Here is a 21,387-nt window from a genome sequence, read left to right as displayed (position 1 = left end):
TGGTACTGTGGAGCAGGGGGTCAGTTAGGGAACACACCCCCTTTCTGCTGGCATCAGCCTAGTTTTCTCTTGGTTTTTTATTTAATGTGACTTTCCTGGTTTGGGGTGTTCTTTTCTGGCCGTCTTTCCTGGGCCTTCGTGGCGGGGCAGGTTGTAAATTGATCCGAACCAGTCGTCTGCCCCTCCAGCTTCAGCCCGCAGTATGGTTGCCAACCTCCAGGTGGGGCCTGGAGATCTCCTGGAATTACAGCTGAACTCCAGGCTACAGAGATCAGCTCCCCTGGAGGAAACGGCTGCTTTGGAGAGTGTGCTGCACGGAATCATACCCTCCTAAGCTCCCTCCCTACCCCAATCCCCATCCTCCTCAGGCTTCATCCCCAAGTCTCCAGGCATTTCCCAACCTGGAGATGACAGCCGCAGCTGGCGGGAGCATTTTGGCTCTTCAATCTCAGGAGATTGCGGACTGTGAGCACTGATTGAGCTGCAGCTCCCAAAGGGTTACTTCCTGATCTCAGGACGATTGTAATGACCCAACTAATTTGTGCCGGGTCGGAAGATTTACTGCAAGAAGATGAGCAAACGGTTTGTGTGTTTCCCTGCTCTGGCCCCAGATGTCTTGGCTTGGCGCTGGCATTCATTTCTGTTCCAGCCACCGAGAACATCCCTGCACTGTCTGGTGGGGGCTGCTGCGGCATCGTTTTATCCTCTGCGTGGCTGATGGACGTGCTGCAACTGTGGTACGAGGCGTGCTTGTTCTTCCAGCGAAAATTGCCAGCTCTCCCTGGAATAGTTAATCGCTAAGTTGGTTCTCTCCCTGATCCTCTCCGTTCCTCCCCTTTCTCACTTCCCCTCTCCCCTCTGTGTTTTTTTGTGAATAGGGTGGGGGAACAAAGGGTCGGGCTGCTCGAACGGGATTCCAGATTTGCATGGGGGGGGGGGGTCCATTTATAGCCAGTTAGGTAGGGGCCATGGCTCAGTGGCAGAGCCTCCGTTTGGCATGCTGAAGGTCCCAGGTTCAAACCCCAACATCTCTCGTTAAAAGGACCAGGCAGTAGGTGATGTGAAAGGCCTCTGCCTGAAACCCTGGAGAGCTGCTGCCAGTCTGAATAGACAATGACCTTGATGGACAAACTGTATTCAAGTCGAGTAGGACCAAAAAGATGGTTGGGGTATAAGCTTTCGAGACTCAAAGCTCCCTTTATCAGATACAAGTCAGAATGGAGATCTCTGAGTCTTTATATCCCAGGCAGAAGGTGGGAGGGTGTTGCAAGGAAGGAACTTGTGCACAGTACCTTGGCATCCCATTGTAAAAAACTATATTAGAACAGAGAGGAAATGCTTAGGGGCAGAATATTAGCATAGATTTGCTTGAAAATGCAGTATCTGGGAAGCACAATCGAGGTATGCCTGTATCAGGGAAGCATGTGGGAATGTGTCGCAACCCAGGGCAAGTCAACTAGGGAGGCCTGTGGGGATCTCTCCCCTTGCAGCGGGTTCTGCTTCCCCTGCAGGCATTGCCTGGCGCCTCTTGTTCCTCATCCTCTGGCACGGCAGTTCCTGTGCTTGGCATTTCACAGGCTTATCTTGCCCTGTCGCTAGACAACCCGGCCTTGGAACTGTGACAGGGGTCACCCCGGTCTTTGGCCCCCTAATTATTTCTCCTTTGCCGAAGACCAAAAGAAGCACAAGCAGGAAGCGGAGGCTGTTCTGCCCTTTTTCTCAGCAACTGGCAGCAAGCAGAGGCTGCCTCAAGAAGGGCAGAGTTCAGGGCGTGCTCTTTGTTCAGCTGCCAACAGCATTGGCCGTGCGCTGCAGTCTGCCAGTGTTGTGTAAGCACCACTTTCTGGCCCAGGTTGTGTTTCCTTTTGTCCGGGAGAGGCCAGAACACAACATGTGCAGCAAGCGTCATGCCAACTCAAGGTGAATCTGTAGCAATTCCCTGCTGGGCACCGTGGCACAGAATCCTGGACCAGGCAGCAGGGTCACTTGCTGCAGTCATGGGGTGCTGCAGTCATGTGTTGCCAGAAGCCAGCTCTAAGACCTGCAGGCAAGGCTGGTCCTGGGTTTTTGCTGGCGGCGGTTAAGGGCATAGGAAGAGCCCTGCTGGATCAGACCACTGGCAGGATGGTGCTGCTGCAGTCATCTTGTTTGTGGCTTCCTAGAGGCACCTGGTTGGCCACTGTGTGAACAGACTGCTGGACTTGATGGGCCTTGGTCTGATCCAGTAGGGCCTTTCTTATGTTCTCCTAGGAATGATGCGCCAACCCCTTAACCATCTTGGTTGCCCTCTTCTGTACTTTTTCCAGCTCTGTGATGTCCTTTTAGAGACACTGTGACCAGAACTGTACACTGTATTTCAAAGGAGGCCCTAGCATAGATCTGTACAGGGTTATTATAATATTGGCCGTGGATTCAGTCCCTCTAGAATATCAAACCTCCCGGTCAGCACTACCTCTGTCTTGTCTGGATTCTCTCCAGCTTTTTTTCTGCCGTAGGCACCTGACCGCAGTCCCAAAGCACCTGTTGAGAACCCAGACAGACGAATCCGGAGGCTCAGATGATGAAATACAGGGCTGGTGTCATCTGCAGATTGATGACCCCCCAGTGGCAAGTCTGTGGGCAATCTCATTCAGCGGCCTCATGAATATATATTAAAGCTCATGGGTGAGCGAACAGAACCTGGCCCTCTTCAAGCAGCGGCTGAGTGAATGCTTGTTGAGGATGCTGTAGGCTGCTCCTGCATTGAGCAATGGGTTGGAAGGGGCCGCACAGGTTACCTAGTCCAACTCTGTGATTCTAACCCTGTGGCACTCGACAACACAAATCCCACCCAGTTGATTCGATGTCATCCTTTTTATTAGGGCTGGCCAAAATATCATAGATGGCATGCAAGCTTTTGAGTTCTCCAGAACTCTTCATTGGGCTGGATTTGCATGTGTGGAGTTACTGGTATCCACTACATTCCACACACACAATGACGCTGGAGTTGTCCCATGGAGTTTCTTGAAGCTGCCTGCCACAGTTTTCAACCCATTCCAGCCTCCAGATTAGCAATCCTCTGATGCTTTCAGTCTGTGTCCTTTGGGGGTATAACTCCGGTTTCCTGCTGCAACACCCCCCCCCCCAATTCTGGTACTTCAAGCCCCAAAGTCTATGGGGCAGCAGCATAGCGCAGGGCTGACTCAGCAGGGAAGAGGCCAGCTTGGTGTGCCTGGAGGGTTGGAATAGGGAAGAGGCCAAGCGGCCAGAGGGGCAGCCTTGGGAAGAGGCTGAAGCTGGGGTTTGGGGGCATTTCCCCCCTCCCGCCACAGCCTCATAGTTGACATCCCCCCCCCCGTCATTCTTTCTTGGCCTTGCTTGGCTGCTCTCTTCCCCTTTCTTCTCCCTCTCCTCCTCCCTCTCCTCCTCAGCCTTCACCTTTCACTTCCATTGTCGTCATCGAAATATTATGAAACAGCCACATGACGGCACCAATAGACTTGGTGGCTGTAGGAGGGTGGCTTCGGCAGGCACCGGATCGGTTTTGTATTCTGCAGAGCCAGAAAGGGTTTGGCTTTGGTCGTGCCGGCACGGCCCAGAATCCCTCAGCTCCAGGACATTTATCAAGCAAGGAGACCAGCTCCGTGGCTGTAGCGCCACCTTATCTAATCTGTGCTGGGCAGTCCTGCATGTGCTCAAGGACTGGCACTGCCGCAGCTCAAAGTCTGGATGCGGGTTCTGTGTGCTGAATGTCCCAGAATCGAGCCCCGGATTTTCCACTGGAGGGCAGAAAGAGAGCCTGGGCTCTGCTTGTGATCCTGAAGGGGTGCAGCCAGCCACAGGTCACAGTGCTGAGCTAGACACATCAAGGGTCAGATTCTCTGCTTCACATGTTCAGCATCACGGTAGGGCTGTTGATTTGGTAAAAACCGAACCAGAAAAATACCAAATAAATGCCAATTCGGTAAATTTCTGGTTCGGGTTTACCGAGTCCACAAAATCCAGGAGGTTGGCAAAGCCGAATTTGCCATTCCCGAATATCCGGCTTTCCGTGGCTCCTGCGGGGACATTTTTACAGGTAGACGTCCCAAATTTTCAGGGTAGCTAGAAGGGACTCTCCTTGCAAGAACCCCCAAGTTTGGTGAAGATTGGGTTAGGGGGTCTGGAAGGGGTCTCCCCCATCCTCCTCCATTCAAAGTGCTACCGTCATTCCCCCCTCCCTCGCTGTGCTACCTTTCCTGCCAGACTTTTTCCAGTGGGGCAGGAGACAAATGGTCACTGAGCCTTGGAAGCGCCTTGTTTTCTGCAAATGCCGGCAACTGCCTTCTTGACACTGCTAGCAGCTGATTGTAAATTACTTTCCCCCCTGGAGGATGGGGTGGGGCTTGGCCCTTGTGCGTTCTTCATGCCAGCAGTGGCTTTGGGGTTTGATCTGGCTGATTGGGCCCCTATTATTAATTTATTTAGATAATTTTATGCTGTGAATCCAGGAACCTGCCTGAGGCAGCCCCCAAAATAAAAATTCATAAAAGCAAAACTTTGAAGTTGGTGGAAAGTGCTGTCAAGTCACAGCCTACTTAGGGCAACCCATAGGGGTTTCAAGGCAAGAGACGAACATGGGTTGTTTGCCATTGCCTGCCTCTATGGAGCAATCCTGGAGTACAGACCAGGGCCTGCTTAGCTTCTGAGATCAGGCTAGCCTGGGCCATCCAAATCCAAGCAAACAAAACATTAAAAGGTATTAATTAAAACCCAACCCTACCCAGGGGGCAAGGGAAGAAAACTGAATCCCAACAACAGTGTGGGGCCAGGATGGGGGCAAGCGGCTGGCATGGTAGTTAAGGGTCTCAGGGCAGAGACCTGGTATCCGATGATGGGCGCTTTGACCCTGAAAGCCTTATACCCTGGAAGTAGGGTTGCCAACTCCGGCTTGGGAAATCCCTGGAGATTTGGAATTGGACTCTGGGGAGCTGGAGCTCAGTGGGGTATGCTGCCATAGAGCCTACCCTCTTTAGAAGCCATTATCTGCAGGGGAACTGTTCTCTATAGTCGGGAGATGAGTTGTAATTCCGGAAGATCTCCAGGCCCAACCGTCAGGTTGGCAACCCTACTAGGTGCTAGGGGGCTTGAATGAGGGCAAAGGCAGGTCACTCTGGGGTGGGGGAGCAAAGGCAGAGAGCCCTCCGGGGGTTCAGTGTGTCTCTTTATACCCAGAGATATCCTACATCCCCCTAATGGGTGATGAATTACAACTAATATTGAAGCTCAAGACTATGCATTCTCCTGGACTTAATAGGGATCTGGGATTCCTGTCTCATTATCAATGCTAATTTCTCCACGCCTACTGTCCCTCTGCATATCACACCTGCTAATGACATTTACTTACTTTTCACATTTTCATTGCCATTGTGTGTCTAATTCACTCGTCTCTACTTATGGATAGATGGTATCACATTTTATCTGGATCTGAAGAAATTAGCTGCGGCTCACGAAAGCTCATACCATGGCAGAAATCTTGTTGGTGTTTAAGGTGCTACTGGACTCCTGCTCTTTTGTAGAGGTAGCCAGGAAGTTTGGATTGCAGCCGAGGAGTTCCAGTCGGCTCTGGACCGGCCGTGGCATTTCTTTCCCCGAGAACAAGCTGAGGCTGGCTCCTGGCCCGCTGGAGTCTGTTTGCCACCCAAGTTGCTGTGACTCCTGGGAGCCTGCAGAATATCGTGTTTCACATAACCCAATTAGCAGCCCTCTGCCTGCTTCATTGCAATTCCCCTAACCAGCAAGCAAAACAGGACAGCTGCCTTTGTTTCATCTAGTGGTTTCGAAATGGCCGTGCCCTTGGCAATTCTCCCATCCCTGTAACTGAGCTTCTGCCCCAGAAAAAAATGCCAGTTATGAGAGTGGAATAATTCTGCAGTTAAGGTACACTTTGGCTCCTTCTACGTGTTGTTTGGGTGAGATGAGCCAAAGTGTTGAAGCCCCACACCTGGAACCTCTCCTGACCAGTGTGACCAGGTGATTGCCTGCATATGAAGCTGCCTTCTACTGAATCAGTCCCTTGGTCCATCAAAGTCCGTATTGCCTTCTCAGACTGGCAGCGGCTCTCCAGGGTCTCAGGCAGAGGTCTCTCACATCACCTCCTGCCTGGTCCTTTTACAATGGAGAAGCCAGGGTTTAAACCGGGGACCTTCTGCATGCCAAGCAGATGCTCTACCACTGAGCCATGAACCCTTCCTAAATAACATTGCCTTATAGTGAGTTAGACCCTTGCTCTATCAAAGTTATTATTATCCACTCAGAAACTGGCAGAGATCTTTCACATCACCTATGGCCTGATCCTTTACTGGAAATGCCGGGGGTTGAACCTGGGACCTTCTGCATGCCAAGCAGATGCTCTACCACTAAGCCATGGCCCCTCCCCTGGTGGTAGCTCCACTTTGTGTCCTCTCAACCAGCTCCTGGCAATATGCGACTCCCCTCCCTGAAAAATTCCCCAAGTTTTTGCAAGGAGTTCAGCAAAAAACACTGCTCTTCTGCCTTAGCCCTAAGGTGTTAGGCTGGCCCCAGAGGCACCGCCCACCTGTAGGGCCAACCCCCGCGTTCTTGAAGCCGAGCCTACAACAAGGAGGACTAGCAGCTTGCTATTGGAAGAGGAAAATTGCTGCCAGCAGGCAGGCCTGGAAGGGGGTTGTTCTGGTCCTCTGATGTGGCAGGATACTCTAGACCTGGGTAAATTCCAAATCCTTTGCAGATTTCCTCTCTGTAGCAAGAAAAGTCCGGAGACCTGTTATTTCTTCATCACCTCTTTAAAAGCTCCCTGTCTGCGTTTGGGCGTCAAACATGCAAAGAGCTCCAGATAGAAACAGGAGTGGCAGGGTGTTGTTTTGTGCCGAACATCTGACAGAGGCTCTGGCATGTTTTATATTTAGCTTCTGAAGGGAGAGAATGAAACGCTGCATTAGAGAGGATTATGGCCGTGCCTACATCTCAGTCACAGGAAACATGTGCCATGTTGAAGTGTCCTGAGGAGTGCCAGGGAACTGAAGGGAACAAATCCCCCCCCACACACACATGATATATATATATATATACACACACACACACACACACACACACACACACACCCCAGCCTTCTACCAGAGCCTTGAAATATGAATGTGTTTTTCCCCGTGCCCTTGGCCAACCGGCTTTCTTGCTGAACAAGTGTATGAGGCCAGGGGCGAGGCAAGCCAAGATGGTGCCATCTAATGTTGTGGGGCATTCTTGAATGTTCGGCCAAGAGAGGAATGATGCTTGTCGGATGTTAAATGATGGTGCTGTGGCGGCGGGAGGTGAGAGGAGACCGTGACTCAGTGGTCGGGCATCTTTTTGGCAGGTTCATTCCCCGGCACCTCCAGTTAAAAAAGGGCGAGGCAGTAGGTGATGAGGAAGACCTTTCTCTGCCTGAGACCCTGGAGAACTGCTGCCAGTCTGAGTAGACAGTACTGACCTTGGAGGACCAAGGGCCTGATTCGGTGCAAGTCAGCTTCTTATGGGGAGGCTTTACGGCTCACTAGGAAAGCAACTGCTTGGCATGCAGAAGGCCCCAGGTTCAATCTCCAGTTATAAGGTTATAAGGCTCAGGTGATGTGAAAGATCTCTGCCCGTTTCTGAGTGGGTAATAATGACTTTGATAGAGCAAGGGTGAGACTCACTGTAAGGCAATGTCATTTAGGGAGGGTTCATGGCTCAGTGGTAGAGCCTCTGCTTGGCAGGCAGAAGGTCCCAGGTTCAATCTCCAGCATCTCCAGTTATAAGGTTATAAGGCTCAGGTGATGTGAAAGATCTCTGCCAGTTTCTGAGTGGATAATAATGACTTTGATAGAGCAAGGGTCAGACTCACTGTCAATGTCATTTAGGGAGGGTGAGACTCACTGTAAGGCAATGTCATTTAGGGAGGGTTCATGGCTCAGTGGTAGAGCCTCTGCTTGGCAGGCAGAAGGTCCCAGGTTCAATCCCCAGCATCTCCAGTCAAAGGGACTAGGCAAGTAGGTGATGTGAAAGACCCCTGCCTGAGACCCTGGAGAGCCGCTGCCAGTCTGAGTAGACGATACTGACTGATTTGATGGGCTAAGGGTCTGATTCAGAATAAGGCAGCTCCATGTGCTTTCGAGGCAAGTGAGAAGCTGAGGAGGTTTACCATTGCCGCCGCCTTCAGAGTCTACCTCTGCAGTCTCCCTTCAAAGTACCAACCCTGCTTAGCTTCTGAGATCTGATTCAGTTGGGCTACACCATGCCACCTTCGCTGTGGCTGGCCAGACTCCTCCTCTAAAGAAGCAGTCTAACCCCCAGTCAGACAGCGCCTTCAGTTAATACTCTTCACAACTTCATGTCCGGCATCAGCAGGAGCAGCAAAGTGAGCAGGGTGTTGTGGTTAGAATGTCAGACCGGATTCTGGGAGACCCGGGTTTGAATCCCCATCCTACCATGGAGGCTCACTGGGTGAATGTGGGCAACTCACGCCTGCCTAATCTACCCCACAGGGCTGTTGTGAGGACAAAACGGGGAAGAGGATAATGTAATACAAGCTGCTGCGGTTCCGTTGGGTGGAAAGGTTTGGGTATAAATGAAGTAAATGAAATGTTTTTTGGGGGGGAAATTCTCAATGGTAGTATTTGCTTGGGGAGGGGGTTCTCGGTGGGTGGGGCATCTGCACTGCATCTAGAGGGTCCAGATTCAGCCCTGGGTTCGTCCAGCTGAAGGGTCTAGAGTAGCAGGCCCTGGGAAAAGAGGCGCCCTGGGTGCGAGACCTTGGAGAACCGCTATTCAGGGGCCTTTGCTGCTTTCTTGGTACATGGGCCATACCTTGGGCTTGGAGGTAGAGGTGCCAATAGGATCCTCAGGGCAAGGATCAGGCCCAATGAGCTGAAGGTCTGCATGGCAGCTAAGGGGGGCCGGGATAGTTCCCCCGACTCTCAAGTACCGGAGGTTCCCGTCAGCCTGTTGCATCTCTGCAGCTTCTTGTGGTGGAGGAAGTGTGTGTGTGTGTTCATATGCCGCTTCTGCAGAATCCGGAGGAAGCTGCTTAAGAAGGCTCTGGGCATTCTCCCGCCTCGAGGGCTCGGGAAGGTTGGCACCAAAGGTGCTTGCGTCTGGCATTTGCTTTGCAGATATTGATCTTCTGCCGTGGGCCAGACGTGAGAGGAATGCTTTGCTCTGCAGCGAGCCGCCCTTTTTGGAAAGCCGGTTTACCACTGCAGGATCCCTGATGGTCTGCCGCTCCCCCACCCCTGTTCTGTAGCTAGGGCAAGTCTAGGGTGCTCCGGAGTGTATGTTTGCTGCCTTTATCTCTCCTGCAGCCTCTTCTTATTTCCTGTCCAATTGAGCCACAGATAAGCACAGGAGGGTTGCTTTCTGGCTGCTGTATTTTAGCCAATTCACACCGGGGACACTGCGAGACTCTGTGCAGATGCTGGTATATTCTAGAAAGAGGGTGAGACTTTATCCCCACATCGTATGGCTTCCTCCTCCTGCATTTATCACTCGTGTGAACGTGGCCAGAGCACGGATCATATTCCCTTCCCCAACACGCCTGCAGCCACAGCAGACCAGAGGACGACCTTCTTTTCCAGAAAGCGAAGCTGAGGGAGGGGTCTAGCCCCACCTAGGATCGCCAGCTCTGGGTTGGGAAATTCATGGAGATTTGGCAGGTGGAGCCTGGGGAAGACAGGCTTTGGGGAGGGGAGGGACCTCAGCAGGGACGTGAGGCCACAGAATCCACCCTCCCAAGCTGCCATTTTCTCCAGGGGGTAGGACCTGGTTAGTACTTGGGTGGGAGACCACTAAAGAAACCCAGGGTTCCTGCAGAGGCAGGCAATGGCACGCCTCCCCCCACCCTCCGCCGGAACATCTCTTGCCTTGAAAACCCTACAGCAGGGGTCTCCAGAGCAGAGCCCGTGGGTGCCTGCTGACACCTTCCGCCAGCCAAGTGTTTTTAGGAAGGGGCTGGGGCTGGGTGCAACTGGGCAGGGCTTTTGCCCAGCAAGACGCTTGGTTGGCCAGTGGTAGGCATGCAGGGTCGTGGCTCTCTTCCTGCAAGCCCAGGCAATCCAGACCCCTCGAACTCCTGCCCAGGCCTCTCATTAATTACTGAATCCGTCTTTGGGACCTTGAGGGCTAGAAACGTGCTTTTAAAGGGTGCCGAGTTGTACTCCCAGTACCAGTTACCCCCAGTTCTCTGCCGTGGCTGTGCTGTGCGCATGATGCTCAAGTAGAGCGCAGATCATCTTCCCACAACGTAGCTCATGTTTCCCATAGTCGTCGTAGAGAGAGATCTGCTAGCCAGGATTGGTTTTTGAATCCGGGGGAGCTAATTTAACTGAGCCTCTTTGGTTGGGAGAGAGGATGCGGTTTGTCACTGGACGCTCCCTCTTAATTTGCACGGTGCCTTAGTTGCGTTCCTTCTGACAGCAAACCCAGGCCAGCCAATTGCTTTCTTCCCACTGCAAATAGGGAGGCGGAGAGTTCTCCGGAGGGCGCTTCGGGATTGACCTTGAACCCTGCACGCTATGACCTGCACAGGCCGTGCTGGTTTGGAGAAGCCTCCCTGCAGAGCTGAGCTCCCAGCTGCCCTCCAGATGGTCTTATTAGCCGCCTCCTTTGCCAGGCCAGGGGTGAGATCTTCCCCTTGAGTGCCCATCTGCTACCGCCATGCACATCTGCGAGAAAGAGAGGTTTTCTGCCCCTTCTTCCTTTCTTGACTCAGATGAATCAGCTGTTTGTGGAAGGCGAAGGGCTTCGGGCGAGGGGAGCCAAAACAGAGCCACCGTTTGAAAGCACTCCCCAGTCCGCTGCCTTGCTGAGAGAGAGAGAGAGAGAGAGACCCGTTCTTCCTGAAAAGAAATTACTTGGGAGTGCAAATTGGAGTTGTCATCCTCCAGGAAGTGGCTGCAGGTGGTCTGGGAGTACACCTGGTCTCCAGAAGACAGAGACCAGTTCCCCTGGAGAAAATGTCTGTTTTGGAGGGAGGGGGGAGAAACCACTGATAGAAGACAGGGGAAAAAAATGTGCGAAGCACCAGAGGTTACAAGGCGTTTATCTAATAACTTGTAGCTACTCCAAAATTGTACCGAATAGTAATAACAACAAAGGTTCAAATTAATTGCAAAACATGTATCACAGTATATAAATAATGATTCAGTATATAAATAATGATTCATTATTTATATTCTGTAATACATGTTTTGCAATTTATTGTTACTACTATTTTGTAAAATTTTGGAGCTGCTACAAGTTGTTAGGCAAACGGCTTGTAACCTCTGGTGCTTCGCACATGATGTCCAGCAGCTATCCCTTCCCCCCTCCCCCAGAGCGGTGGAGCTGTGCAACTCCAGCAGGGCAGCTGGAACTGCAAAGCAAACTCCCCCTTCTTCATCAGAGCCATTCAAGTTCTGCCCTCTGGCTAGGGTTGCCAACGCCAGATTGGAAAATTCCTGGAGATTTGGGTGTGGAGGGGAGGTAGTGACCTCAGTGAACAATGTCATAGAGTCCACCCTCCACAGCTGCCATTTTCTCCAGCGTAGACCCATTTTCTTAAGATGTGAGCTGTGGCTCACGAAAGCTCAGACCCTGCCAGAAATTTTGTTAGTCTTTAAGGTGCTACTGGACTCTTGCTCTTTTCTCCAGGGGAGCTGATCTCGGTTGTCTGGAGATGAGCTGTAATTCCACACAAAGGTTGGCAAGCCTACCTCTGGCCAAGCAAGACGAATGAGCAGTGGTACATGTGTGTGTGTCCCTTTTGCAAGACCCCCCCCTTTGTTTTTCTGTGACTCTTTGCCTGCGTCCAGGGGGGAGCAACTTCCATATTCGGATTCACCCCTTGACACTAATTGAGACTTATCAGTCAAAATGGGAAAGGACCCTCTTGGAGAAATCACAGTCTATCAGATGTTCACCTTGCAGCTTACTAGCTGTTGGTCTTGTAAAAGCAGAACCCAAAAATCAAGCAAGGCTTTGGGGATACTGAACTTCAACACCATTTAAGGTCTGTTGTAAAATACTGTTTTTTAGAAATAAGAAATTTGTGCCATTAAACTATTTAGCAAATTTATTAATGCCCAAATACAGGAAACCTTTCGCTGTTCCATCTGCTCTTTTAGAAGGGAGATACCATGGTGTGCCGTTCCATGAACGTATATGCTTGTATACAAGTGAGGAAATAGAAAATGTTGGGCATGTTCTGCTACATTGCCTCTTCCATAAAATAATCTCAGATACGCATTTTATCATACTGTTCCTCCAAAGTACCCCTGGAAGATTGGAGGAATGGGTATACCTCCCTTCTAGCAAATCTTGACCCTGGAACTACAGATAGAGTTGCTAGATTCTGTGCAGCCCCCGGAATCTCCCATGGGTTAAAGTTGACTCAGTGAAATATATCGTGTTACTTTTAATATTTTTAATGTAATTGTCCAAAGAGCATCTGGTTGTCCTCCACCAGGGCCTTTTCAGCTCTGGCCCCAGCCTGGTAGAACACGACACCCAATGAGATTGAGGCCCTGCGGGACTTAAAGCAATTCTTCAGGGCCTGTAAAACAGAGCTGTTCCACCAGGCATATGGTTGAAGACAGCCACGGTTTTCCATCTGGTTGGCCTCCCCCCACCCTTTCTCCTTGCCCCACCTCTGCTACACTCCCACAAATTGATATGTTAGACTGTACTGCTATGGTTGAAGGCACCTGGTTTTTATCTGCTGTTGTAAATGCTGTGTATTTATGTATAATTTTAAACTGTTTTAAAAGGTTGTGAGCTGCTCTGAGCCTGGTTTTGGCTGGGAAAGTGTGGCCTATAAATCCAATAAATTATAATTATTATGTAAATATTTTGGTATTGTATTTTTGTACTGTTGGTCTGTGACCGTAATAAATAATGACAACACATATTGATTTGAAGTAGCCCCCCAGTTCTTTGCCTCTGAACTGGAAGCGTATTTGAAGATTGACTTGGAGCACTTCTCGCCGGCCTTTCTCCAAAACTGAGCTCAAGGTTGGTTACCTGAGGGCTACACTAAGACTGCCCACACGTTTGTAACTGGACTGCTGCAGAAATGCCCTGGAAATTTCTCTGCATCCATTTGACAAAACCGGCCAGCCCCTCCCTCCCTCCGCTGCAGACATGCTGGGCGCCTTCTGCGTGATTCTTCAGCCTACTTGAAATTCGGCCCATGTTTACATCTCAAAATGTCGGGAATTGGACAGCCGTTCATTTTTCAGACGTTGCTGCTTTGCAAACACCGGAGCTTGAAAGCCGACCTTGCATGACCTGCCTTCCTCATCCGATAGCGAGAGTCCCCTTGTAGCTCAGGGGCAGAGCCCCTGCTTTGCACGCAGAAGGTCCTAGGTTCGATCCCCGGCATCTCCGGGGAAAAGGTTGTCCGGTAGCAGGACAGGGAAAGTCCCAGCTCTGCTGGAGGGCTGTACCGATCAGAGCAGGCTGCCCTGTGTAGACGGACCAGTGGCCTGAGAGAGGCACATTCCCTTTGAATGTTGGTTGATGCCTACTCAAATAGTATCCTGTCCAGTTTGACCTGGTTAGATATAGAGGCAGGACTTCAAAGAAACCCTGGTATCAATGTAGACTTCAAGAATTCCTCTTACTACCCACTCAGCATGGTATAGTGGTTAAGAGCGGTGGTTTGGAGCGGTGGACTCGGATCTGGAGAACTGGGTTTGATTCCCCTCTCCTCCACATCAGCGGCGGAGGCTAATCTGGTGAACCGGGTTGGTTTCCCCACTCTTCCACACGAAGACAGCTGGATGACCCTGGGCTAGTCACAGCTTTCTTAGAGCTCTCAGCCTCACAGGGTGTCTGTTGTGGGGAGGGGAAGGGATGGTGATTGTAAGCCGGTTTGAGTCTCCCTTAAGTGGTAGAGAAAGTCGGCATATAAAAACCAACTCTTCTTCTCAGTTACAAGTCTACAGTATTTGTTAAACATGAGATTTCCCTATATATGAGATTTTTGTGGATACATTTGTATTTAGATATGATCTGAGGTTTATGGTGCTCATCAGAAGCTTTTCGCTGGGTAACACTTTTTGCACCCCTGAGGAAGGCTGTAGCCAAAATATGTTTGAAGTTCTGTTGATTTTATTCTTGGACCGACTGAGTATGTGTTAAAATGGATATAGCTCTGAATAAATTCGTTTATTTATCTGCCATACTGCTAAGGGTTTTATATACAGCAGAGCAACTTTTTATGGTTTGTGTGGTCTGTTGGGCATTATGTTAATGCAATTAATGGTTGATTACAATTTATTTTTAGTTTTGTTTTTCACCTGGCGGAAGGAACAGTTGGGAGACAGTTGGAAGTTTCTGTCGCGATGGGGGTTTGTTATCTGCGTTCCAACTTGCGATGCGCAGCCAGGATTCAGTCAACCCACTGTGCGTAGTAGGATTGCTTGGTCTGGAAGAGTGATTCACAATGCACCTTAAAACTATTCCTCATCTTTGCACTGCTGTATAGAACCCCAAGTTCCTGCGTCCCCTGCCCCCACATGCAGGCAATATCCATGGCCTGTTTCTGGTTCATGGACCTTCACTCATGGAGACTATTCCAGTTTAGAGGAGCATATAAAAAATTCTCTGTGTCCAGACCTTTTTATATAGGACTAAAAATTGATTCTGTTCTGCAAGCCAATGATGCCATGGAACGTTAACTAACATTCTTACTGGTGACAGTCAAGGTGTCCACACTTCTGCTGACTTTGTTCAGGTCAATGGGGCTTATTAGGAGAATTCCCTGGTGGATTGTGTCCAAAGAGACAAGCGTGTTGACTAATTGCTCTCCAGGCAACTGAGGATCAGGATAGTAATAAGATAAGATTGTTAGGGACCAGACATTTGTCCCAAAATAAAGTGGTAAGCTGGTAGTCGGCAGTCTATGGTCTTTCAGCACGGAGAGAGCTTTTGCTTACCACCACGGCCAGCAGCCACCTTACTGCCCCTTTCTCTGTGTACATATTGGATGCCTTAAAAAGCCGTTTCGGCTGGTGGCTACTGCCACGTCTCGTCGCCGTGGTGTGCCAGTGCTCTTCCTCTCGCTTGGCTCGAGCCCGCGGGCTGCGCGGTGCTCCGGGGGAGTCCTGCGATCTCATCCGCTTCTCCAATCTGGCTGCAGGTTACAACATCAAGTGCGAGTACACGGCCCACAAAGAAGGGGTCCTCCGGGAGGAGATGGAGCTGTGCAGCGCATCCAACGACGGTGCCTCCGTCAAAGTGGTCGTGCAAGCCAGGGTGATGGGTGAGTCCCACTTCCACTGCCTGTGTTTTGGGGGCTGAAGAGCTTCCAAAATGCCCCCCCTTCTCCTATGTAAGGGGTCCCGTCTCCTCCTCTCTGTCTGCATCAGGGATCCCCAACACAGTGGGCACCACGGTGCCCGCCAGCACCTTTCCTGCCAACCGCCAAGTGTTTTAAAAAAGTGGGTGAGGCCAGATGTGGCATTTGACCAGCAAGGCTTCTGATTGGCCACTGGATAATTGATTTTTTTAAAACGTTGCTTCGGCAGCAGCTGCCTCCGCAGCACAAGGATCTTCATAACGTGACCGAAGGCGAGCTGCGGTAGCCATTCTGTGGCTGGTTGTGCCTCTTGGGGCAGCCACTTTGTGGTCACGCCCACAATCAAAGATTCCCAAAGGTGCCCAAAGGCTCAAAAAGGTTGGGAACCCCCGTCTACGTTGGCGCTCATTCCGGCTTTCGGCTGTGATCCAAAAGGTGTTTCCCAGGATCCCTCCAAAGGGTTCGAAAGATTCTGGGTTTGGGTTGCGCACTGATAGAGTTGCACAAAGGGACCCAGCATTCATTGTGAGGTTCAGGTCTTGCGTCATGAGCTGGCGGTTGACTCCTCGCAGCGTTTGGGGCTGGGCAACGCCCGTCTCTTGGAGCTCTATTAGCTGGGCCTCGCCCACAGTGGGGGGAGGTGGGGCTTGGCTTGTGCCAATACAAACAGCTGCTCCAATGGCACCCAGCCACACGATCCCAGCCTGGAGACGCTCTGGCTATCTCAGCATCTGCCTTAATATCCGGCTGTGGTGAAGGGTCCCCGGTGCCCAGGAAATTAAATCTCCCCGCTGTGCGTTTGCTCGAGCGTCTCCCGTGCTCAGGGAGGCTGTAGCCAAAATTAAACGGAGGAGTTGCTGAGGGGTGTTAATAGTTTCTGCTAAGTGCAGATGGGGCAAAGCCTTGCAATAAAATGAGAAAGGGGGATGAGAAAGCACGCCAGCTGCTGCCGTAGGGATGCCAACTTCCAGGTGGGGCCTTGGAGACCCCCCCGGAATTACAACTGATCTCCAGGCAACAGAGCTCAGTCCACCTGGAGCAAATGGGCCCTTTGGAGGGTCGGCTCGACGGCATTACACCCCACTGAAGACCCTCCCCTCCCCAAGCCCCACCTTCCCCAGACTCCACCCCCACATCTTCAGGAATTTCCCAACTCAGAGTTGGCAACCCTGGGTGGGGGTTGACAATGGCACTCTGCTTGTCCCCCGAAGCCATTTGTTTTGCATGACGTGGGGGCCGAGTCTGCTCACACTTTGTCACACCAATGTGCAGTCCAGGGTTTGCGGGGAATTCAGTTTAAGCCTTCCCATTGGAAAGAGGGGGCTGGATCAGGCGGACTCTCCATCTCTTCTTCCCAGCATCGTCTTCTGCTCCTGAGCCGCTGGGGTGGGGGCTTGCTTCTGATTCTGGTTTCCCCCCCCCTCCTCTTGCAGACCGCCACCATGGCACGCCGATGCTGCTGGAAGGGGTGAAGTGCATCGGAGCAGAGTTAGAGTATGACTCGGAGCAAAGCGAATGGCACGGGTTCGACTAGGCCGGATCTCCGCCGTCCCCTGCAAAGCCCGGTCAACTTTCTAGGGTTTTATATACATATATATTTTCCGGTTCAGCTTGAAATTTAAAAAAGAAAAAAAAAGCACCTCCTCAGCTGTTTACTGGCTGCCAGCTGCAGAGCGTTCTTGTTTCATGCCGGCCTCATGGAGCTTGTCTTGTGGGTTTGGGTGCTGCTGTGTTTACTTCTGCCCTCCCGTCCACCCGTTACGTCCAGACCCCACACCGTTTGCCCTCTGCTTCTGATGGGTGGTCGCGGCTTCCAGGGGACAGGTGAGGCACGGACCGGCACCCCGTCATCTCTTCAGCCTTCAGTCTCCATCTGTGGCACGTGAAAGTGATGTGCCTGCCGACCTCACGAGGGGGGGGCATGTTGAGTTGTGTTCTCTTCCAGTTTAGTGTTGTTTGCAAACCTGTCCAGAGTCTGCAGCTGCAGCTGAAAGAAGATCAAGCAGCCCCACACCAAAGAGGTTCCTCGCTCCCCTGGCTGAGGTGCGCTTCAACTGCGCAACTAGGAAGCTCTGGTGTAGAACGGCTGCCCGGCGCACTTCTGACCTGTGGGCTGGGCGGGGAAACTCTTCAGCTGTGAAAAGCTGGTGGAGGGGGACGACGACAGGCAGCTTGAGTTGATCTGGACAGTTCTGAACCACCCCGTTGAGTGCTAAAAGGCTGATTCCAGGGGGCGGGGGGGGGGAGATTTGTCCCGCTCCAGAGATTTGGGTTGAGCAATTAAGAGTTTCCTGCATTACAGTAGAAACACTGGCAAGGCTTCTAACATGCCGCTCTTTCTTGTAAACTGCCCCCTGGAAACCGGGGCAGCTACATGACCATTGGCTGGGGCAGGATATGCCTCTTATTCCCCCCCACCCTGCCCCCGTTCCCAAACTGAACCGCAAGCAGATTAGCTGAAGTGGTTCCAATTCACTTGTTTTTTGTGTAGACCTGCCTAAGTAGATGACAGGTGAACTGTTCAGACAGCCCCTTTTCCCCCCAAAGGCGACGAGTCCCGGAAAGGAGCGACAGCGCCCGGTTACCGGCCAAGCGGTTTTGCTGATCGGCCCCCAGTTCTCTCAGTTGTGAGGTTTTCCTTAAAAGTTGAGCCCCTTTGAGGCCTTTTGAGAGATTGATGAACGATCTCTTTGTTGCAAGCCATATGGTGTCTTGAAATGTGTGCGTGTTTCTCCTTTTTACTGCTTTATTTTTTACAATGTTCAAACCCCCCCCCCCAAACCCAACCTCTCCATTCATTTTAAGCCTAGACTCTCAATTCCCAACACATGGCATAAATTCCGGAGGAATTCCGTTGGCTCCATTGTTCGAGGGGCTCGATGTGCAGGGGACCGTACTCGGAGCCGAGCTTGCCTCCCTCTTGGCATCCTTGCCCTGTTCGCCCGCACAGGCACAGGCTTGGGTGGTTTTCCCAACTGCTGTTGAGGCAAGTGGGCTTCCACATGGCAAGCCCCCCAGTTTCCCCTGCCCCAGTGCCTTGGTGGCAGCTGCCATCTCTTCACCCCATTGCGACTTTCTCAAGTTTTCTTAAAAAAAAAAAAATCACCACTTGATTATTATTAACTACACACCGATTATAATATCAGGTCCTCAAAATTGTCAGTTTTCATTTTTTTAATTAAAAAAAGTTAAGCCTCCAGCCTCTTTCCCCCCAATGTCCCCCCAATGTCCCCTTTATTGCAGAGATATAAGGGGACATCGAAAGAAGGGAAGGAAGGAATTCAGAGAATCTGAAACACAGATCGCTGTATCATTATAATAATATTCAGTGGCCAATTGAATAAAGCAAGAAGTGCCCACCCCCAATCCCAAATTTCCCAACCACGTAGCCATCCAGGCTTGGCTGTGAGCATTTGCAAAACCGATTTGGGGGAGACTGGATAAAATCCAGGGAAACCCCACAAAGGCATAAATGCACCCCAATGCTGTAGGGGAGCGGTGGGGGGGGGGGAAACACCACTTCCCAACAGCATTGAACCCCCTGTGTCAAGTACCCCGTGTGGAAATGCCCCCATTCTGTTGCACTGAGATCCTCTCCTTTCCTCCACCGTTCTTGAGGGTGGGAGGGTGCTGGCAAATAGGATTGTTAAAAGATTCCTCCATGGGGGGAGCAGCTGCCAGCTGCGTCAGTCCCTGTGAAATGCGGCACCCGCTGTACCAAAGGCTCATGAGGGGCAAGAGAGACGTGATCAGAAACTCCCACTTCTTGTTTTCAGCATTAGAGCTGCCCAGGAAAGGGGGGTTAGGTTGGAGTGACGGTGCTGGAGAAGAATTTTCAAATCTTTTCCCCATCTTTTTCCTGACTTCAGTTGCCCCTCCCTCAGCCTGGACATTTCCCTGTGGGGCAAAACCCAGCTGGGGAGGGGGGTAGCAACTTAGATCAGGAAACAGATGCCAAAAGCGGCACCTTTCTGTCAGCGTTGCTTCCCCAATCTCCAGCAGTTCGGGTTTTTTGTTTTTGATGTAAAGTGCAACACTGCCGGATCGTAGATCTCCACCCCCACCCCACCCCAATAAGTCCAGGTCTTCTTTGCTGATGAAAGGAGGAATGTCTGATGTCAGGATTGTCCCACAAACTTTCCCCCTCCCCGCTGCTGATTTCTTAAATGTCTTCTTTTGTTTCAAAGAAGACACATGGTACACAGAGACCAGGAATGTCATTTAGTTATGAAAGAGTTATGTTTTTTATGTGCCTATATATAAATACATACATGTAAAAAAATGTGTCATTGATTTCTTTTCTTTTTTTTACAAGTGTTAGGGACTACAACACTTCTATTGGAAAAAGATATCTGCTTCAGTACCCTCGCCACCTCTACATTTTGAGGTGCTCGGGGTTACCGAGATCCTTCTGCAAGACAGAAGAAGGGCCAGTTCTCAAGGTGTTTTTCAAGTTTACACATTTTTGAGGAAGGGAAACTCCTTTGGGGGCAGGAAAGCACTTTGGATTCCGCTCTGTGTCTTGGAGAGACCACCAGAGATTACTCTTTGCTGCCACAAGCTAGACCCCTCCACACACAACCGTTGCTTTTGGGAGAAACCAAAAGTCCATCATTTTATAGCAGATGCCTTTTCTGCCTCCCCTGTGTCTTTCCTTCAGCATCTGGAGACAGGGAGTCTGCTGTTTTGAGCCATGGAGCTAGCAGTGACAAGGAGCATATCCTTTGTTCATTTTGTCATCTCCTATACCACTTAACCCAGCCAGTTTGGTGTAGTGGTTAGAAAATATTTCAAAGCACTATGCTCATTTTAAAAGGCAGCCTGTTAAACAGAGCTGCTGTCTGAAACTTGTAAGAGTTACTGTCAGAGTTGTGCGTAACCTCACGCCCTGACATTTTGTGGCTGGCTCCGCCTCCTGCGGCGGCCATTGTGTGGCTGTGCCCACCACCCTGTATCAGAATTCGAAAGCTGCCCACAGACTCAAAAAGGTTGGGGGCCCTTGGATTAGATAGAGTGCCAGACTAGGGGCTGGGAGACCCAGGTTCAAATCCTCTCTGTGTCATGAAAACTTGGTTGTTGACCTTGGACCAGCCGCGCACTCTCAGCCCAGGCTACCTCCCAGGGTTGTTGAAAAGCACAAAGTGGAGGAGAAGAGATGGGTGTAAGCTGTGTTGGGTCCCCGTTGGGGAAGAAAGGTGGGGTATAAATGAAGCAAATAATGCCGAATTGGGCCATTGGGTGGTGAGTGGCAGGAGTCTCCTGGGCCTTGGGCAGAGAAGGCCGCTTCCCAAGCCTGCGATGTGCGGGGCCCAGGGCTGCCACTCCAACAGCATTCAAGAAAGACTCTGGCCATTTATTCATGGAAGGTTGTGCATTGGATTTGTCACTCTTTAGATGCACTTTTCCCCCATCCATATTCTCAAAACTCAACAATAAGCCGCCACGCAGAGTTTTGAGACTTCAGATGGGGAAAATGTGCATCTATAGAGTGACAAATCCAATGCAAAACCTTCCATGAATAAATGGCATCTGAGGGGCTTATTTTTCTCTCACGTTCTTCTTGGGTGAAACATGTTAACTGCCCAAAGGCTCACCCAAGCGGCGTGGCATTCAGTGTGCTATCACAGGAAGAGGGAGGACTTAGTCACAATATAGAAAAATAAAATTTGGGGTTGTCAAAAAAAGTGAGGGCTTTTCTCCCTCCCCATAGAGGCTGCTGAGGAGCAGGGCCAAGAAGCCTTGAGAGCAGAGGGCCCCGACCTTTCCCAGCCTTTCCCACTCCCACGCAGACACCCTGCGCAAAGGTGCCTTGGAGAGGAATGGGACACAGCTTTCAGGGAACTGTCCTCCGTGTCTCCTGCAGCAGAGCAAAATCACCAGGCACAGCGGAAGCCGATCTGGCCGTTGGGCGCCTGGCCCCTGGCCTGAGGGGACATCTGGGTCTCCACTCAGAGGCAGGCCTGCCTCTCCCAGCGGGTCCAGAGCCTGGCTGCACATGGCAGGCTCCATGTGCTGGTGCGTCTCATCATCAACAGTGATGCTTAAGGATACTCCAGGCTTCATGGTGGCAGAGCCTCTGTTTGTCATGCAGACGGTCT

The 21,387-nt window shown here is 51.1% G+C and overlaps 1 protein-coding gene across 2 annotated transcripts in view; it reads left to right on the top strand.

Annotated features, from left to right (window-relative positions):
• ADISSP (adipose secreted signaling protein) overlaps positions 1 to 16,986 on the top strand; it is a 257,887-nt gene extending 240,901 nt beyond the window's left edge. For both annotated transcript variants that reach the window (XM_056855232.1, XM_056855231.1), the window contains 2 exons: positions 15,131 to 15,253; positions 16,723 to 16,986. In XM_056855232.1, the coding sequence (XP_056711210.1) occupies positions 15,131 to 15,253; positions 16,723 to 16,823 (224 nt within the window). In that variant the 3' untranslated portion in view covers positions 16,824 to 16,986. The remainder of the gene's footprint in view (positions 1 to 15,130; positions 15,254 to 16,722) is intronic.
• Positions 16,987 to 21,387: the final 4,401 nt, after the last annotated feature.

This window comes from Euleptes europaea, chromosome 9 (genome assembly GCF_029931775.1).
Source record: "Euleptes europaea isolate rEulEur1 chromosome 9, rEulEur1.hap1, whole genome shotgun sequence".
Classification (NCBI taxonomy): Eukaryota; Metazoa; Chordata; class Lepidosauria; order Squamata; family Sphaerodactylidae; genus Euleptes; species Euleptes europaea.
The sequence above is the reverse complement of the archived record's forward strand: the minus strand, read 5'-3'. Positions and strand labels throughout refer to the sequence as shown.